The sequence below is a fragment of the Coniophora puteana genome (genome assembly GCF_000271625.1).
Source record: "Coniophora puteana RWD-64-598 SS2 unplaced genomic scaffold CONPUscaffold_1, whole genome shotgun sequence".
Classification (NCBI taxonomy): domain Eukaryota; kingdom Fungi; phylum Basidiomycota; class Agaricomycetes; order Boletales; family Coniophoraceae; genus Coniophora; species Coniophora puteana.
Window position 1 is genome coordinate 1,680,007 of NW_006913053.1, and position 14,972 is coordinate 1,694,978.

General features: G+C 50.1%; 8 protein-coding genes across 8 annotated transcripts; 3 read left to right on the forward strand and 5 right to left on the reverse strand.

Moving 5' to 3' along the window:
- Position 1: 1 nt before the first annotated feature.
- On the reverse strand, positions 2 to 846 carry CONPUDRAFT_44690 (uncharacterized protein; the record flags this gene model as incomplete). Its single annotated transcript, XM_007764269.1, has 4 exons — positions 2 to 179; positions 231 to 520; positions 578 to 605; positions 659 to 846. The coding sequence occupies 4 exons, from the start codon at positions 844 to 846 to the stop codon at positions 2 to 4; spliced, it is 684 nt and encodes a 227-aa protein (XP_007762459.1).
- A 198-nt stretch (positions 847 to 1,044) lies between these two features.
- CONPUDRAFT_45591 (Translin) lies at positions 1,045 to 2,125 on the forward strand (the record flags this gene model as incomplete). The annotated part of the gene is given in 6 exon segments (XM_007764342.1): positions 1,045 to 1,137; positions 1,194 to 1,411; positions 1,471 to 1,570; positions 1,625 to 1,658; positions 1,826 to 1,945; positions 1,965 to 2,125. 6 exon segments carry the CDS (start codon positions 1,045 to 1,047, stop codon positions 2,123 to 2,125), a joined length of 726 nt encoding a protein of 241 aa, XP_007762532.1.
- CONPUDRAFT_161186 (uncharacterized protein) lies at positions 2,117 to 3,744 on the reverse strand. The gene is made up of 9 exons (XM_007765061.1): positions 3,507 to 3,744; positions 3,425 to 3,451; positions 3,333 to 3,371; positions 3,269 to 3,283; positions 3,045 to 3,204; positions 2,979 to 2,993; positions 2,855 to 2,930; positions 2,628 to 2,803; positions 2,117 to 2,578 (listed from the first exon to the last, which is right to left on the reverse strand). Exons 1-9 carry the CDS (start codon positions 3,736 to 3,738, stop codon positions 2,314 to 2,316), a joined length of 1,005 nt encoding a protein of 334 aa, XP_007763251.1. The 5' UTR covers positions 3,739 to 3,744; the 3' UTR covers positions 2,117 to 2,313.
- A 1,771-nt stretch (positions 3,745 to 5,515) lies between these two features.
- Positions 5,516 to 6,527, reverse strand: CONPUDRAFT_94906 (uncharacterized protein). Its single transcript, XM_007765063.1, has 3 exons — positions 6,376 to 6,527; positions 6,207 to 6,314; positions 5,516 to 6,159 (listed from the first exon to the last, which is right to left on the reverse strand). The coding sequence occupies exons 1-3, from the start codon at positions 6,493 to 6,495 to the stop codon at positions 5,737 to 5,739; spliced, it is 651 nt and encodes a 216-aa protein (XP_007763253.1). The 5' UTR covers positions 6,496 to 6,527; the 3' UTR covers positions 5,516 to 5,736.
- Positions 6,528 to 7,329: 802 nt separating this feature from the next.
- Positions 7,330 to 8,598, forward strand: CONPUDRAFT_46607 (ribonuclease H-like protein; the record flags this gene model as incomplete). The annotated part of the gene is made up of 4 exons (XM_007764412.1): positions 7,330 to 7,609; positions 7,664 to 7,732; positions 7,793 to 8,014; positions 8,069 to 8,598. The coding sequence occupies 4 exons, from the start codon at positions 7,330 to 7,332 to the stop codon at positions 8,596 to 8,598; spliced, it is 1,101 nt and encodes a 366-aa protein (XP_007762602.1).
- A 228-nt stretch (positions 8,599 to 8,826) lies between these two features.
- On the reverse strand, positions 8,827 to 11,283 carry CONPUDRAFT_114748 (glycoside hydrolase family 18 protein). The gene is made up of 17 exons (XM_007765065.1): positions 11,176 to 11,283; positions 11,114 to 11,121; positions 10,979 to 11,057; positions 10,846 to 10,929; positions 10,608 to 10,788; positions 10,491 to 10,554; positions 10,351 to 10,440; positions 10,284 to 10,297; positions 10,143 to 10,226; positions 10,050 to 10,090; positions 9,978 to 9,997; positions 9,893 to 9,929; positions 9,676 to 9,826; positions 9,470 to 9,621; positions 9,351 to 9,411; positions 9,100 to 9,297; positions 8,827 to 9,044 (listed from the first exon to the last, which is right to left on the reverse strand). Exons 1-17 carry the CDS (start codon positions 11,266 to 11,268, stop codon positions 8,962 to 8,964), a joined length of 1,440 nt encoding a protein of 479 aa, XP_007763255.1. The 5' UTR covers positions 11,269 to 11,283; the 3' UTR covers positions 8,827 to 8,961.
- Positions 11,284 to 11,938: 655 nt separating this feature from the next.
- Positions 11,939 to 13,551, reverse strand: CONPUDRAFT_114752 (Pkinase-domain-containing protein). The gene is made up of 8 exons (XM_007765066.1): positions 13,425 to 13,551; positions 13,295 to 13,371; positions 12,969 to 13,238; positions 12,835 to 12,918; positions 12,617 to 12,781; positions 12,417 to 12,565; positions 12,216 to 12,364; positions 11,939 to 12,157 (listed from the first exon to the last, which is right to left on the reverse strand). Exons 1-8 carry the CDS (start codon positions 13,504 to 13,506, stop codon positions 12,087 to 12,089), a joined length of 1,047 nt encoding a protein of 348 aa, XP_007763256.1. The 5' UTR covers positions 13,507 to 13,551; the 3' UTR covers positions 11,939 to 12,086.
- A 178-nt stretch (positions 13,552 to 13,729) lies between these two features.
- CONPUDRAFT_78788 (uncharacterized protein) lies at positions 13,730 to 14,626 on the forward strand (the record flags this gene model as incomplete). Its single annotated transcript, XM_007764569.1, has 2 exons — positions 13,730 to 14,327; positions 14,375 to 14,626. The coding sequence occupies one exon, from the start codon at positions 13,733 to 13,735 to the stop codon at positions 14,288 to 14,290; it is 558 nt and encodes a 185-aa protein (XP_007762759.1). The 3' UTR covers positions 14,291 to 14,327; positions 14,375 to 14,626.
- Between the last annotated feature and the right edge of the window lie 346 nt (positions 14,627 to 14,972).

Consider the following 14,972-nt stretch of genomic DNA (forward strand, 5'->3'; position numbering starts at 1 on the left):
ATCAAGCAGCCTGGGGGACCTTCTGGCCACTTTCGACATCTTGCACCGCAAGAGTAGGCGCTGTGTGTTCTTCGCCACTTGGGGCGCCGTGCCGTGCTCCCGCGTCTGGCACAGTATCAATCGGAGCGTTTCTTCGATTTTCATACCCCGATTTGACACGGTTATTCGATACTGATTCTCTTTAGGCTTGTAAGCAAGGGAAGATAATAAGCTGGGCTCTCTCGGCGTACCGAATTTCAGCGATCAAGTCGTCTATGGCATACCAAGCCAAAGGTCCATATGCAACACCTCGGAACCAGCCTAGCTTGTCAGCAGGCAATATGTAGGCGTGAGCGTGCAAGTGATCTGTTATTGGGATTTTGTTGTCTCTGAACGGAGGCGTTATGAATCCGATCCGCATTCCGGACTCGTCAGGTTGCGACATAGTAGTGGTTGACGCCTCGGGTGATGTTGAATGGGAAGATAGAAGGTGCGTTGCTAGTGATCTGATGTTGCTTAGGAGGGGAAGATCACTAGAGGACTAGGCATCAACGTGTCAAATATGCGGAACCAGAGTTATCTTGGACAAATAACACACCAAAGTGTATATTGACGGCACATGTAGGCTAGACCAGAGCTTAGGTGGAGACTCAGATCTAGAGACAGGTCAGTGACTCACTTGAGTGCGATGATGATGTGAGCTTTGCTCGACACTGGGTTGACTGTCTCCCTGTAAGCAGTAAAGTTATCGTCTCTCCATAGGACTTGAGGGCGCGCCGAACTTTCGGGCGGTGAGGGAGTTTGTGCTGAACCTGCAGTGGCGACGATCCCACACATGGGACATCCAGTTTTTGGTGCAAAAGCCATTCGTTGTCAAGCAGGGAACGCAAGAAGGATATGCTGGGCTTTTCTGAGGCGAGTCAATACAGTCCTGGTCCGAGTGGATACATGTGCAGGTTGATGACGCCAAAGGTTTGTGGCACCAATATAGCTTGCAAACCTGTCAATACCAAAAGCGGATTGCCATTTCCAGTGCTTCTTTGCAGATCCAAATCTTAGACTCGAATGAACGCCCCATCGCAATCCATTCGCGACGTCTTTGACGGTTTTCGCCAGGAGCTGGATGATTACAATGACAGAAGAGAACGCTTGATCAAGGTGAACATCATCCGCCGAGAGTCACTTCATGGGTTTGGATCAAGGCCATTTTGCAGTCCAGCCGCGACATCACCAACTTGTCCAAGAAGGTTATTTTCCTCCTCCATCGTCTGGTACTTGAAGAGGACGAGCCTGTCTCAGGATATGAGAAGGCCGTGAAACAGGCGCTTCCCAGGCTCCGTGAAATTCAAGAGATTTTCTTCAGGCTTAAGGGCGAAATCCAGGGGGCCAATTTTTGGCACCATCGCCGATCGGTTTCTCCTGGGCTTCAAGAGTATGTGCATTTTCCAGACCTTTCTCGACTTCATTTCCAGAGCCTTCATCTGAACTCAGGTACATTGAGGCTTTGAGCTTTGCTCATTACCTGGAACATGGCACCTTGATCACTTTCGCTGGGGTGCAGGCCACCTTGGCCGACGCATCAGGCGTACCTGTGAGTCTTTGCCCGAAGCAACGAGGGCCGAGTCCAGCTGAGTGAGGTTTCCAGTACTTTCCTTTACCCAAAGAAGATTACTTGCTAGGTCTCTCAGACCTCACTGGAGAGCTTATGCGCTTCGGTATATCAGGAATTGGTCGTAGAGGAGGCCGTGCTAAGGCCCAAGCAGTCTGCACCTTCGTCCGCCAGTGCAAATCAGGTACCTCTACCGCCCAGCTCTTCAGGCCCATCGTTGTAATGACCGGCATCGAGATTTTGATCGGTTTACGCCACACATATATGAGCTATCCAAGAAGCAGCATGTCACAGCACAGTCATTAGAGAAAATTGAAACCGGCAAGCTGCTCTCGTTTGCGTTGCTTCTATTATCGGGTTTGACATGAGATTGCAGCTGTTTACTCCATCGTTGTTCGCGGATCCGAGTTCGACCTCCCGCAGGAGGTATTGGACGACATCATTGCACGTTCAATGTCAACCGTGAACGACGGTAGTACCAGAAGCAAAGGAAAAGACGTTCACGATCGTGCAAATGAGGATGAACTTGGGATCTGAAGTATGATTCCTCGTGGCACTTTGGTGCGAGAAGTTATAAGTGTCGACTCTCAAAACCATGTATGTCCATCTACGTGTACTTAAATCAAGTTGTTTATCATAGTTGTACATGTTTGCAATTGAAACGATAGCTTCATAACCTGTGTGCTAGATGGTGGACGCGGGAGGACCCGCTAAGTCTGTAGCAGCTACCAAGAAGCATCTGCCCTTGTTGAACGACGAGTTGTTGACCTTTGCCCATGCCCTGGGTGAACATTGGCTGGGACAAAACCCTCTTGCCAAGTCGGATCTTCATCTTCATCATCCGAGACAACCATTAGATCGAGAGAATGCATATATCGTATGGGAGGAGCAAGGATAGGGGGCTGATGCATAGCGTGCCGCCCTCGCGACGATGTTGCGTGCGTCTTCCTCGTCTTCTCAGACCGATCGGCATCACTTAACTTCCACATTCTACAATGGTGTCCAGCTTAGCTCCAACCAGAGGATATACGTGACTTACTCTTGACGTGCATTCCACTCCGCCAACTTAGATCCACCCGGAAACCAATCCGTCTGACCAGCTAACACTTGGGTGCGGATGTAAGCTTGAACGAAGTTGTCCACAGAGAAATTACGCAGAAGAGGCTGCGACTTCTTCAACTTCCTTCGACATACAGGGCATGTCGGCGCACGCTCCTACTCAAATCAATTGCACCTCACTCTCAAAGCAGCAAATGTTGCACCCACGTTCTGCGAAACCCATGCAAACCCACAGTCACCGCAATAACTGTGCCCACAAGGGTTACCTATATGTGCAGCCACACTATCAGGACATCAGCGGCAGCCCATAGCCCACTAGGGGACAACACACAATAGATCGCAGCAGCTGCCAACATGTTAGTGAAAAACGGAAAACAAGGAAGCCACGACAACACACATGGGGCAGGATACCTCATGATCGAGTATATCGAATAAGACCGTGATGTCGTGAGCTTCAGAGCTTTCTTTCGCCTTGCCAGCCCTTTTCTCGGAAGATGGCGAAGGAAAAGGGCAGGATCGCTTAGATGAGATAACGCTATCGTGCTGTGATGAATGAACTTGAAGCGAGGGAGACCATAATTCTTCAAGACAATAGGATATGTTATAGTGGAAAATACGCACCAGCAGGGGCCTGCGCTGATGCTTCATTACCAGCCTGACATGCAAGCCAGAGAAAAATACGTACGCTGACGAGCCATCGGGGTTTCACAGGAAACACTTTGTCCTGAAAGACGCTGTATCTATGCACAATACAACAACGAGCCTGATGCTACTCACCGACTATAGGTTGCCTCGATCCACCCGCTACCCAACGTCGGAATTTAGCATGGGAAGGGGATGCTGGTGGGATAGGTCGTACCATCCGGTACTCGCATCAGGGCCTGCGCTTCAAGTGCATCTACCTGTGCTAGCGTAGAGTCGTCCAGTTCGTCATCGAAACCGTAGTTGGAAGAGTGTGGAGATGCTCGTCTCGACGTTGAAGGTCGTAAGTGCGCAACTGGTGCTTGACTGAGCGCAGGAATTGTACTGAAGTCGACGCCTTCGAGTTCATCGGGAAGCGTATCAAACTCGTCGTCGCTGTCAGTCGGCATACCGAGTTACCACTGACTTGAGATGCTTAGGGGAATTGTAACTTCTGTCAGCTGAACAGCGACCTTGACATGAGCGTGTAAATACACGTGACAACTGATATTGGCCACGTGGCCACGTGGCTCAGTGATTTCACCTGGCAAAGTTTGGGCCCACTAGCTTACTCTCAGTCGTTGCCACAGGCCTTGTGCTCCCGGGCTGGTTCGCCCCATCCGTTTCTTGCATCCGTTTATCACTGCTGAGTGCTGATTGAAGATCCGGGTCCAAATACCATGGTGTCACTAGATCATTTGGATGGCAATGCACTGTACCCACAGGATTAGAGTCATGTAAGCGGTACAACCTCAGTTTGCTATAATTATCTTGATACCCAACTCAGGTAAAAGCCCATGTGTTATCACCAAACTTAGAATTCTCAAGCAAGGGTTGGGCTTCCATGAGAGATTTAAGCCATAAATACCCTCTGAGAAACGAGAACAGAGATAAGCTGTTCAGTGCTATTGACGGCCATCCATGGGGTTAGCGCTAATTTCAGAAAACTTTAAGCTTGGTAAAGGGCTTGGGACACATGCTTCAAGTTGTGCACGATATATAAACAGAAGGACACATATGACTACTCTGCAAATTTTTGGTGACTTGCTCACCGTATCTGAAACACTTCGATCCGATTTACCCGACAAGCCACCCTTTGACGTCACTAGTATACTCGAAGGATGGTCAACACGCTAAAAGCGTCGGTAAGTACGGTATGACTGACTACACCATGAAGGTGCTCCTCGTCACATTATCCACGCCATCTAGTGCCAAGGGAGCCAGGAGGTGCTTGGCGAGCGCACGCGAACAGCAGATTCAGCGGTCGCAAAACCATCTTAGTAAGACCACGCACAAATCACCATGCTGCATTGGGGCCATGCGGCTCTAAGGACGGTGGTGCACGTCTCAGTTTCTCTTGGCTTTGCGTGCATTTTTAGCTTGCAGAGACGAAGAATGTTCCATCAGGCTATCAGATCCAAACGAGGATCCCGCGAATAGTCCTGCGAAGTCGCGTTTGAATAAGAACCTCACCTTGTTCCGACGGCTTCCCTCGAAGATCCAAGAATAATAACCCTATAATAACTGAACAGGTGCGACAAGGATTTCAGTAAATTAAGGAAGCTGTCGACGGATATTGCAATCAGCCGGGGCTGTTCTCTAATTTTGACGATGATGCCGACCATCTGCTTAGCAGGTAAATAGCTCTACTGAATGGCCCTTCCAGAGCTCCAGCTGCCAACTTCGAACCCAAGTGTTCCAGGTACAAGCCTGGCCAAGCGATATACGAAGCGAGGGAGCTAAAAATAGACGTGGGGAAGAAGCAGCCTCTCCGAACGCCAAGGAGTGTATCGCCTTTAGCCAGCTAACTTTAGGTCCATTTTTGTAGTCACTTCAGATAGCCGGCTTCCGGATCCGGGGGAGACAGGGGTCTTGAGCGGGAAGCACTATTTGAGGTGTTCCATAGAGAAGATCTTTCAAACGTTCAGGTGGTACACATTTGTGCCAAGGCTTGGTAAATATAAAAATCTTGCTACATCCATGATCAGCTGCCACCGCCATGTAGCGCCCAGCCAGGTTTCACTGGTTTTTCCAGGCGCTCCTCAGACCCATCTGTCACACTAGTCTTCGCCCTGCCCAGCCTGCCCCTGCCGCAGGGACTACATGGATGATGGATGTGATCCTTTATAATCCAATAGTTGCGGTGCCGTTCTCCCATTTCGAGGCACGCGGTACAGAAACATGTGGAATAATATTGATGGCACTCTTGTAACCGCCAAGAACTAGTGGCTGAAAATATCCGGAAAGCGTTTAGGGCCAGTTACCCATGAGAATTACTACACTAAAATGCGTGGGGCTACCATGGATGGAGAGGAGTACAACGAAGTGCGACAGGTATGCGAGAGTAATACTGACAGTAAACATACAGCGAATGAGATGAATAAATAAATGTGGGCATAGCACCACACCTACTGGGGCGCTGATGGAGGTGTTGGTTGTCTTTCCTCCCCATTCTCTCGGCTCCCGCCTGTCGACAGCAAAGAACCAATCGCCATAGATGCTCGTGAACGTGGAGAGTATTCTTCAGAGTTGCTGCGGGCGGAATAGGGTGAGGGCGGTAGATCACGCAGAGACGTGTGAGGTGGCTGGACGTCACGCCGTGAAGGAGAACGTGACGATCGTTGGCGTTTGCGTGGAGGTTGGACAGTCATTGAAGGAAGCTCTTGGACATGGCCGGGAGACGCGCGACCACTGCTGAGGTCACTGGGGTAACGGTGATGTCTTGCTCCATTCGCATGGGATGAGGGTGGGTGTGGCGGGTATTGAGGCTTAATGTCGTGCACGGACATCTCAAGGGCTGTCTTATGCAATGCAGCAACAGACGCAATCCTCTGTAAATTATGAGCCTTGGGTTACAAGAGGTATCGTGTTCACCAACCTGATCTTCTGCACTTTTGGCGTTTAACATAGCTATGAGCATGTCTCGGTCACCGTCGCCTTTAGCTTTATAGGCACCCAGAATTTCTCTGAGGCTAGGCGGAGGTGGCTAGGATAGAAAAGGAGCCTCATGAGTCGAGGGCTTGCTAGGAGAGGTGACACGATCATACCTGGTCAAGGACCTGCATGGCGGACAGCATGACCTTTCTATACTCGGCGTCGATGGGAGCGAGGTGGTTATGCAGCGAAGATTCTGCGTGTGGGTACGGGAGATGGGAGACTGAGTTCATGGGTTGTTAAGGCGTAAAGGGACGCTCGAGAGTTAGGATGCAGTGGATGGGCCATAACGCCATCCGCAGAGTTTTTGTAGGTGAGCCAAGTCCAAGATGCTATCTTTGCCTTGGTATATTTAGAACGCCAAGCCAAAGTGAGGCTCAGCTGTCCGCACAATCAGTGCATGCTATAATTATCCTCGCTCATGGATGCTCTTGGGCGTACCCACGCCCAGAAAACAAACGTTCCTCTCCCCTCATGTTGTGAGTCGAAGTGGGGGCGACGAAATGCGCTCGGATGGGAAGGAGGGGGAGGTCGAGGAGGCTTGGAAGGGGCGTCCAGGTTCGGAAGTTGTTGCGTCACGCTGATTGTGACAAGTATAGACGATGTGTTCGAGCTAAATATACGTGCCTTGCACCATCTTGCACCTGCGGAAAGTCTTGGCATTCATCTATTTTTACGCCCACAAGTTGAGAGGTTACCGTGTTTTGACGCGGGCCAGGTTTGGTGACCAATCAAGACGTACACAACGGACATTGCTAATTTTGGCGGGAAGACCAACGGGATTGAGTTTGGAATCCCTTGCAGTCTTACTTGCAGCTCTCAGCTTTGTCACTCCGCTCTACTAGTGCAGTAAGTATTTCGGGCCCTTTGCTGCGCAGCGCCTCGAGTCTTCCTCCAATCTGTTTGCGAGGTTACTTGGTGCCGAGGCCTTCCGTTTTGCATTGAATCATCAGTCAATAGGAGCAGGGGGACCAAGAGGAAGACTGTTGCTGGCACCTGCTGGCACCTTGCCTCAGCCGCACCCGGCATCTCACTGGGGAGACACCGTTCAGACCATGGCTGAATCAATGGCTCCTCCATCTACTCAGGCGGATGGTCCACCACCCAAGGCAAAGAAAATCTATCCGTTCTATTCATGGCGCATTGGAAACAAGGACGCAAAAGTGCTATACATTCGAGATCACCTCGAAGCGGACCAGGTGCTTTCCGAGCTTTCGCCTGGGCCCCTTGGCTTCGATCTCGAGTGGAAACCCAACTACAGAAAGGGCGAAGCAGAGAATCCTGTGGCGATTGTCCAGCTTGCCAATGACAACCTCATCCTGCTTCTCCAAGTAAGCGCAATGACAGGTAATCGTCCCCTCATTAATACTGAACATCCTTGTACGATGATAAGTGAGTCAGAATTTCCAGCAAGTCTCCGCGTACTTCTCGAGAGTCCTGATTTTCTGAAGGCTGGTGTTGGAATTCAACGTGAGCCTACTATACGACCACTGACTAACGCAAGTGATCGAAAGCTGAGACTGTTCTAAGATGATTGTCAAAAGCTCTATCGCGATTATCAGGTATCCTGCCGCAACTGTGTAGAACTGGCTTTTCTGGCACGCTCTGCTGATAATGATCAATGGAAAGGAAAATATTCTAGTCCTATAGGTCTTGCTCGCTTGCTAGAGGCTTATGAAAACTACACGTTAGCTAAGGGCAAAGTCCAACGGAGTAATTGGGAGCGTCATCTAACAGATAACCAGCAAGACTGTGAGTACTCATGGCAAGCACTAGATGACGACTCATACTTACCATGGTTCATAGATGCTGCGAACGACGCCTATGTCGGTAGCAGGCTCTATTCAAGATTGATTCAGATGGCACACGAGATGCCTACTCTGCCTCTTCCTGACTATTACTCATTTAGCCTCGTGAATGGGATGCTCCTGAGCGTCGATGGACTGACTTCATGGGCCCCAAACAATCCGTTTTATGATCCTGGCCCTCCGCCTCCACCTAGACCTCCCAAAGATCCTAACGCCCCGAAGAACGTAAAAAAGAAAGAGCCGAAAGTTAATTCTGCCATGGCCCATACCCCGGACTATTTGCAAGCGTCCAGTTCTGAGATGCCATCGATCTCTTCATTGCTCCCAACATCATCCCATCATGCATTCAGAGGACGACGATGGCCCGCAAATACCCAAAACCGCCCCTGGTCGCGTGCTGAACCTGTGGACGCTTTGCCGTTCGATAATGTTCCGGGTTTAAGAGGAAGAGGTTCAGGTTTTCATGGGCGGGGGCGTGGACGCGGAGGTCATCCGCCAAGAGGCGATGGCAATAGAAACCCAGCTTGAAGTTTTAGAGTCTTGCACTTGCTTCATCCGCATTCAACACCCGTAGCATTGTTCTCTTGCAACTCTAATGGTGCTTGTCTTTGGATCAGTGTAGGTTAGCATACCTTAGATGCTTCCCATCGCATACCCATTTTTGTACTTGTAAGCCCTTGCTTACTTTTGCCGACTAGAAAAGCCAAGCGGAGACTTTGGAGCCATTGCGCCTCGCACAAAGCGTTGAAGCCCATCGTTGTACGTAGATGTACATCGGTGGTTCTCAGACTGCAACCTTGTGTCGCCCAGGAGATAATGAAATGCTTCAGTGACCCATCACAGAATACGTGAATTATGTATAAATAATCAACTACTCCTGCCTCGACCAACTTACAGTCCACGCTTGAAGAGCCGGGAGTTGGCACGCTTGGACGACGAGCACGCGCCGTTATCAGCCCAGGCGCCGGAAGAACCTAGGTTGAATGTTAGGGCACGCTTGGCTAAGGGAGATGGTCGATTTAAACGTACCGCCTGGGACGGAGTTCTGCGTCCACCAGTTAGCGGTCCAAAGGTCGCCGTTGTAGGTGACCTGGTTGCCCGTGGTGTAGACAGCAGTTGCAGAATACGCAGCTACGCCAGCACAGCTACCAGAGCCTCCTGACGTGGTAGACGGAGAGGCAGCAGAGCTCGATGTGGTGCTAGTACCACTACCAGAGCAAGCAGAGACTAGGGCCGATGTCAACTCACAAAGTCAATGTGAAGAGTAAATCTACACTGACTGATGTTCCAGTCACCGGAGCTAGAAGACGCGCTGGGAGTGTCGGAGGCGTAGTAGTTGGCCTATGTATTATACAGGTAATGAGAGAGAAAATCTAAATGGTTAAGCGAACACCCTTACCTGCCAGATGTAGCCTTGGTAAGTAACTTGAGAGCCACCAGAGTAATCAGTTCCAGACTGGAAAGCGGGCGCAGAGCAAGCAGGGGCCGTGAAGCCAGACGCCCCGTCAGCCACAAGGGCGCTCTTGACCGCCGCAGCGTAGTTGCTGTTCGCTGGTCGATGATGAGTAAGTATCTCAGAAGAGCAGGGGGCAGTTCGTTACTAACCGTAAGCTTGGGAAGCATCCCAAAGCATGACACCACCGAACGAGGGAAATGTGTCGTGCATTTGCTTAGCAATGCCGGTCAGGTTGCCAATGTCAACGTATCCACGGCCAGCTGCTGTGCTCGATGCGGGCGCTCCAATGTAGACTTTGACCTAGTAACATTTTTTGTGAGCTTTGGAGTACGACAGATCGATGCAGCATGGCAGAAAAACACGCACATCCTTGTTGGGACTGGTATTCTGGGCCCAGTAATCCCTGCCACGTCTAAGTACGTAGCTCAAGTTTGGCGTGATGAAAACTCACCAGATACCGAAATCCCAATCCTGGTGTGAAATTCAATGATTTGTAGAAAGGAAGAATGGAGGAAATGCTCACATTGGCGCTGCCGTCGTTCTCCAGACCGCACAGGTTGTTATCTAAGGTTCGGAGTTATTCCCAGCAGAACATCCGTCCAAAAACAGCACCTACAGAACTGGACGTAAATGGCGTCGAAACCAACTGCATTAATGACCGATCCCAAAGAGGCATCAGGGAATGGGCACTGGGGTGCACCTTGTGGAGATCATGATAAGGATACACGCGAAAATAGGCAGAAGAGCGAATGCATGCCTGTAATGTAGTATCTTCAGAAGAACCTTAGCACTGAAGCCAATTTGATAGTTTAGTCTTTACTCACTGTTTGCTGGCGCCACTGGCAAGAGAGCGAATCTTGGTGACAAAAGCGGCATAACCGGTTCCACCGCCACTCTCAATGTCGAGATCCACACTAGCATCTTGGGTGAGCCAGAGATTCACTTGGACAGGTTGAGAACTTACCCATCCAAAACGGCATCACCGAACGGGCGAGTGCTGCTGGAACCTCCGAGGTAGAGATCCCAGACTTTACCAGGATATGAGATATGATCAAGTTCTCTAGAATTAAGCGACACGTACTGGTCTGAGCGAATGTCTCAGCCTGGTCGTCGCTCTGGAAACCGACGCCGCCTCCTGCACCTCCGAGGGAGATAGTGACGATCTTTCCCTTCGCTTGGCAAGCTTCTATGTTGGACGCCAGCGCCTGGCAGTTGGGCATATCAGTGCCAGAGAAGGTGGCATTGTCCACGTTGTTGCAAGTCTGCACGTTTGTAACGGAGTTCAGTAAGATTGCATGGAGGCTAAGTCAGTCACGTACGTTGGCCAAGTTCATGACGGGCAAGTTGCCAGTGCCGAAGAAGGTGTCGACGAACGCGACCGGGATGGCATCAATGCTGTCATCCTAAAAGGTTGCTCAGGAATCTACATGGCTGCAACAGCGTGATACATGCCTGGCAGTAGAAGTCGATCGGCTGCTGGAAGTAGGCAGTGTTCGAGTTGGCAGCACCGTACGAATTCTGACCCCAGTAGCTGAAGAAAACATGATGATGTTAATGTACATTGTTCGCTCAACAACGTATCCTTACACGGCAAGCTATGAACGTAATCAGAAACGATGGGCAAAGAGTTGAGCAGCATAGTCACGAACATTATCACGGGCAGAGTTATCGAATGCCTGGACCTTAGCCAAGGACGTGGCAAGTGCAACAAGAGCAGAGAAGCGGGTCGAGGCGCGGAACATCTTGATCGACTAACCTGGGGGGAGGGGAGCGAGGCTTCGAACGTTCCAAGCTTTGCTCTCCGCCTTTTCAATGAACACGCTGGTGACAGTTTCCGAGCATCTGGTCCAAGCCGATCATATCCGTGACGATGCATGTGAGACTTCCAGCACAAGCAAGGAACGATAGGTCTAAATGTGGGTGTCAGATTCCCCGGGACTGTCACCTTTGCCGTGTCTAGGGCACGCTACTGACACGCTTCCATCACGACGTAAGCCCTGGGTCGAATGGTTTTCGATCTGAGAAACTGCCAGCGATTGTATCGTATGGGTCCTGTGAGCTGGCGGACAAACTCAAGTGGAAATCAGGGTCTCCGAGCACAAACAGGTAGGGACCCGCATACGACAGGGGTTCAGGTAGAACGGCATGGTAGTCCAAAAGAGCCAGGATCACGCTTACTTGCCTGAGACTCTCATCAGTTGTGCCATGAAGAGACCGAAGCCGCCAAGAAGCCGCAGTGAAACGCATGGTGTCCTAGCACGTGATCGTAACTTTTCTGTTATCAGACACTCGCTATCAGTTGCTCTCGCACTGTAACCTCAGGTGCTACGTGTCACTGTTCCGTGGTCGCGAAGACCACACGGTTCCCAAGGGGTCGCCGATCCCAACAAATAGATATGAAATGCGGGCGATGGCATGTTGACAACGGCGTGCAATGTTGTATTTCATCTCGACCGAGGAATTTGTCTGGAGTTGTACAAGAAATCTGAAGGGAAAAGGGAGCAGTACATTGCTTCGCAGCGGTAGAGAAGGGTAGAGATCAGGGCGATTAGTGTATAGATTAGGCTGATGATGCCCCCGAATCTTCGCTCTCACCGTCGACGTTCCCTGTTCCGGGGTTGCGGACGGGATCTGTGGGCAGGATGACATCACGATTCTGACCAGCCCCGTCTCGAGAACCAACACGTACCAAAGTAAGGATGGGCTTGGGCCTCACGCGCTGTGAGACGCTCCTGGTGATCGTAGCGCAAGATCTTGTCCAGGAAATCAATGGCCTCATTGGAGATGTACCGCTGATTCTCGGAGGTTATAAAACGTGTCCAAGGCTTTCGTGCATATCTGAATGACTTGAGGTCATCGCAGTACGATGGATGAAGTCGGATTATCGTACCTCCCAAGTATCTCATCATACTGAGGATCAAGGCGAATGCTGTACTTATCCAAGTAGGCGTGCAGTTCGTCGGTGCCCAGCACTTTGGCTATCTTGACTAATTGATCATAGTTATCGTGTCCATGGAAAAACGGTTCTTTACGGAAGATCTAAGGTATTCGCTCAGCAGGAGCGTAGGTCTATAAGGTACGAGCACTCACCATAGAAGCAAACATACAACCAAAACTCCACATATCCAGACTATAGTCGTACTCTTGAAAGTCTACCAAGAGTTCCGGACCCTTGAAGTAACGTGAGGCGACTCTGACATTGTATTCGATCTTTGGGTGGTAGAACTCTGCCAAACCCCAGTCAATCAAGCGCAGCTATCGGTCGTTCGGATGTTAACATAGTGAATGCCAGGGTGCTTAACACTCACTTTACGGTTCTCGTGGTCAATCATGACATTGTGTGGTTTCACGTCTCGATGCATGATCCCTCTCGAGTGACAGAAATCAAGGGCCTAGGGAACGCTAGGCATTAAATGTTGTATCGGTAATGGAGTGAACCAACCTTGAGCAACTCATACATATAGAATCTGACATCATAGTCCGCAAACCTAGGATATAAAACTTTGAAGTCGACATTGTCCACATATTCTGTGATTAAGCTTGGAATCTTTGAAGCAGGATCGCGGACGACATCTAGCAGTGCTACAATGTTTGGCCCTCCCGCTAGGTTTTGCAGGATCTTGATTTCTCGCTTGATTTTCTTTTTCTTGACTGGTTTGAGGACCTTGATGATGCATTTCTCATCGTTCACGATGTTCACTCCTTCAAACACCTTGTACGATGCATCGTCACGTCAGAAAGACTTCAAAGCGGATCTGAACGGTATACCTCAGAGTATTTTCCGCGTCCAACTTTCCTGACTATCTCGTAATGATCTTGAGTGCCCCACTGAACCTGCAAATTGTCTGCAAGAAGCAGAATGAACAGTCATTACAAAAATGGTCTGGTGTCGCATTACCATATTCATGCCAAGAAGGTCCTAGTTGAGCGTTGACGTCCCGATAGACACGCGCAACGGACTTGACTGGCGGTCGAACCATGAGACGCTGGTTGAGTGTGAAGCGAGGCGCTCAAGCCGCCTTCGGGCTCTAAGTCCACTGAGTAACCCAGTATCATTGCTTTATCGAGACAAATGCACTTGTCTCAGCTTTGTCCCACGCTCTCCTTGCACATTGTACTGTACACTCCAACCCGTTATGATCTTGTAATGGGCATTTGAAACCCCTCGCCCTGTCCATGTCGCCTCGCTCAAAGCCATCGTCTGTCATGATCAATCCTCCTCCTCATTGGCAGCAGCACGTCCAATACCTCGCCACACCTTTCTATCACACATCTGTATCGACCAGCATACGCTCATTCTTGTCTGGCCAGAGTTCTTCCAATCTCAATCACACGCCTCGCCATCCTGCTACCAGCCCCCACGCTCGCATAAAGGTGATAACGTTACCCTCACACCAAGCACACGGCCAGCGTGGTCTATTCGCCATCAAGAAGATACCACCACGTACTCATATCATCGATTATGTTGGCGAGGTCCACTGCGATGACAGACCAGATTCAGACTATGATCTTTCCCTCTACCGGTTCCAGGATGGGACTAGCGTTGGAATTGATGCAAGTGCTATGGGTAATGAAGCGAGGTTTGTCAACGATTACCGAGGCATCCGCGCCAAACCCAACGCTACTTTTGTCGAGGGCCGTACGTCGTCTGGTGAACTACGAATGAGTGTTTGGAGTGTGGAAGAAGTGATCAAGAAAGGCGATGAGATTGTCGTTTCATACGGCAAAGCGTGGTGGTACTCTCGGAATAATGGCATGTTATAATTGGAAGGAATTGCCCAAGCATCCCTTTAAGGCCCTTGTGAGTAGCCACCGCGTCGTTCTGTACGGCTCACCAAGAGCAGCAAGGTTGGATCGAGCGAATGGTACGAGTGATCGTTACATAATTTATTAGTGTCTGCTCGTTTACGTGTTCGAGGGAACATTGTCTGGGCACGATAACGTCGAGTTTACTGGAGGTTTCGGAAGTATTCATGGGAAAGTAACGAGGCCCAGTGAAGTATGCTGGATTCTGGACCTATGTACATGTGCAAGGCTTCTTGTTGTCACAGACGTTCCAGGGTGCTGCCAGTCAGTTGGCTGCATTCAAAAGATGCTCCCACATTGACCTCGGTGCACAGATGGGGTTTCGAACTCCCTGCACAGTACTAGTGACATGGTCGTTGGTCCCTACGAACTTACATCGCACTCACGTATTGGCAAATTTGAAGCCCCCTATCTCATCTACTAAAACATTCGTGATGATGGCGTACGCCACCGACCAGTGATACTAGCCACTAGTACTGTAATCTCCCTCCCATTTGTGATTTCGCACTGCATGTTAGTAGATGCGTTAACGTGCCCTCCACCCTCTATTGACCTGTGTACGTATGTAGCCGTACTTATATAAGCCAAGTGTCCAATATGTGTCCTAGCACATACGTACGTACGTACCCAGCTCGATCGA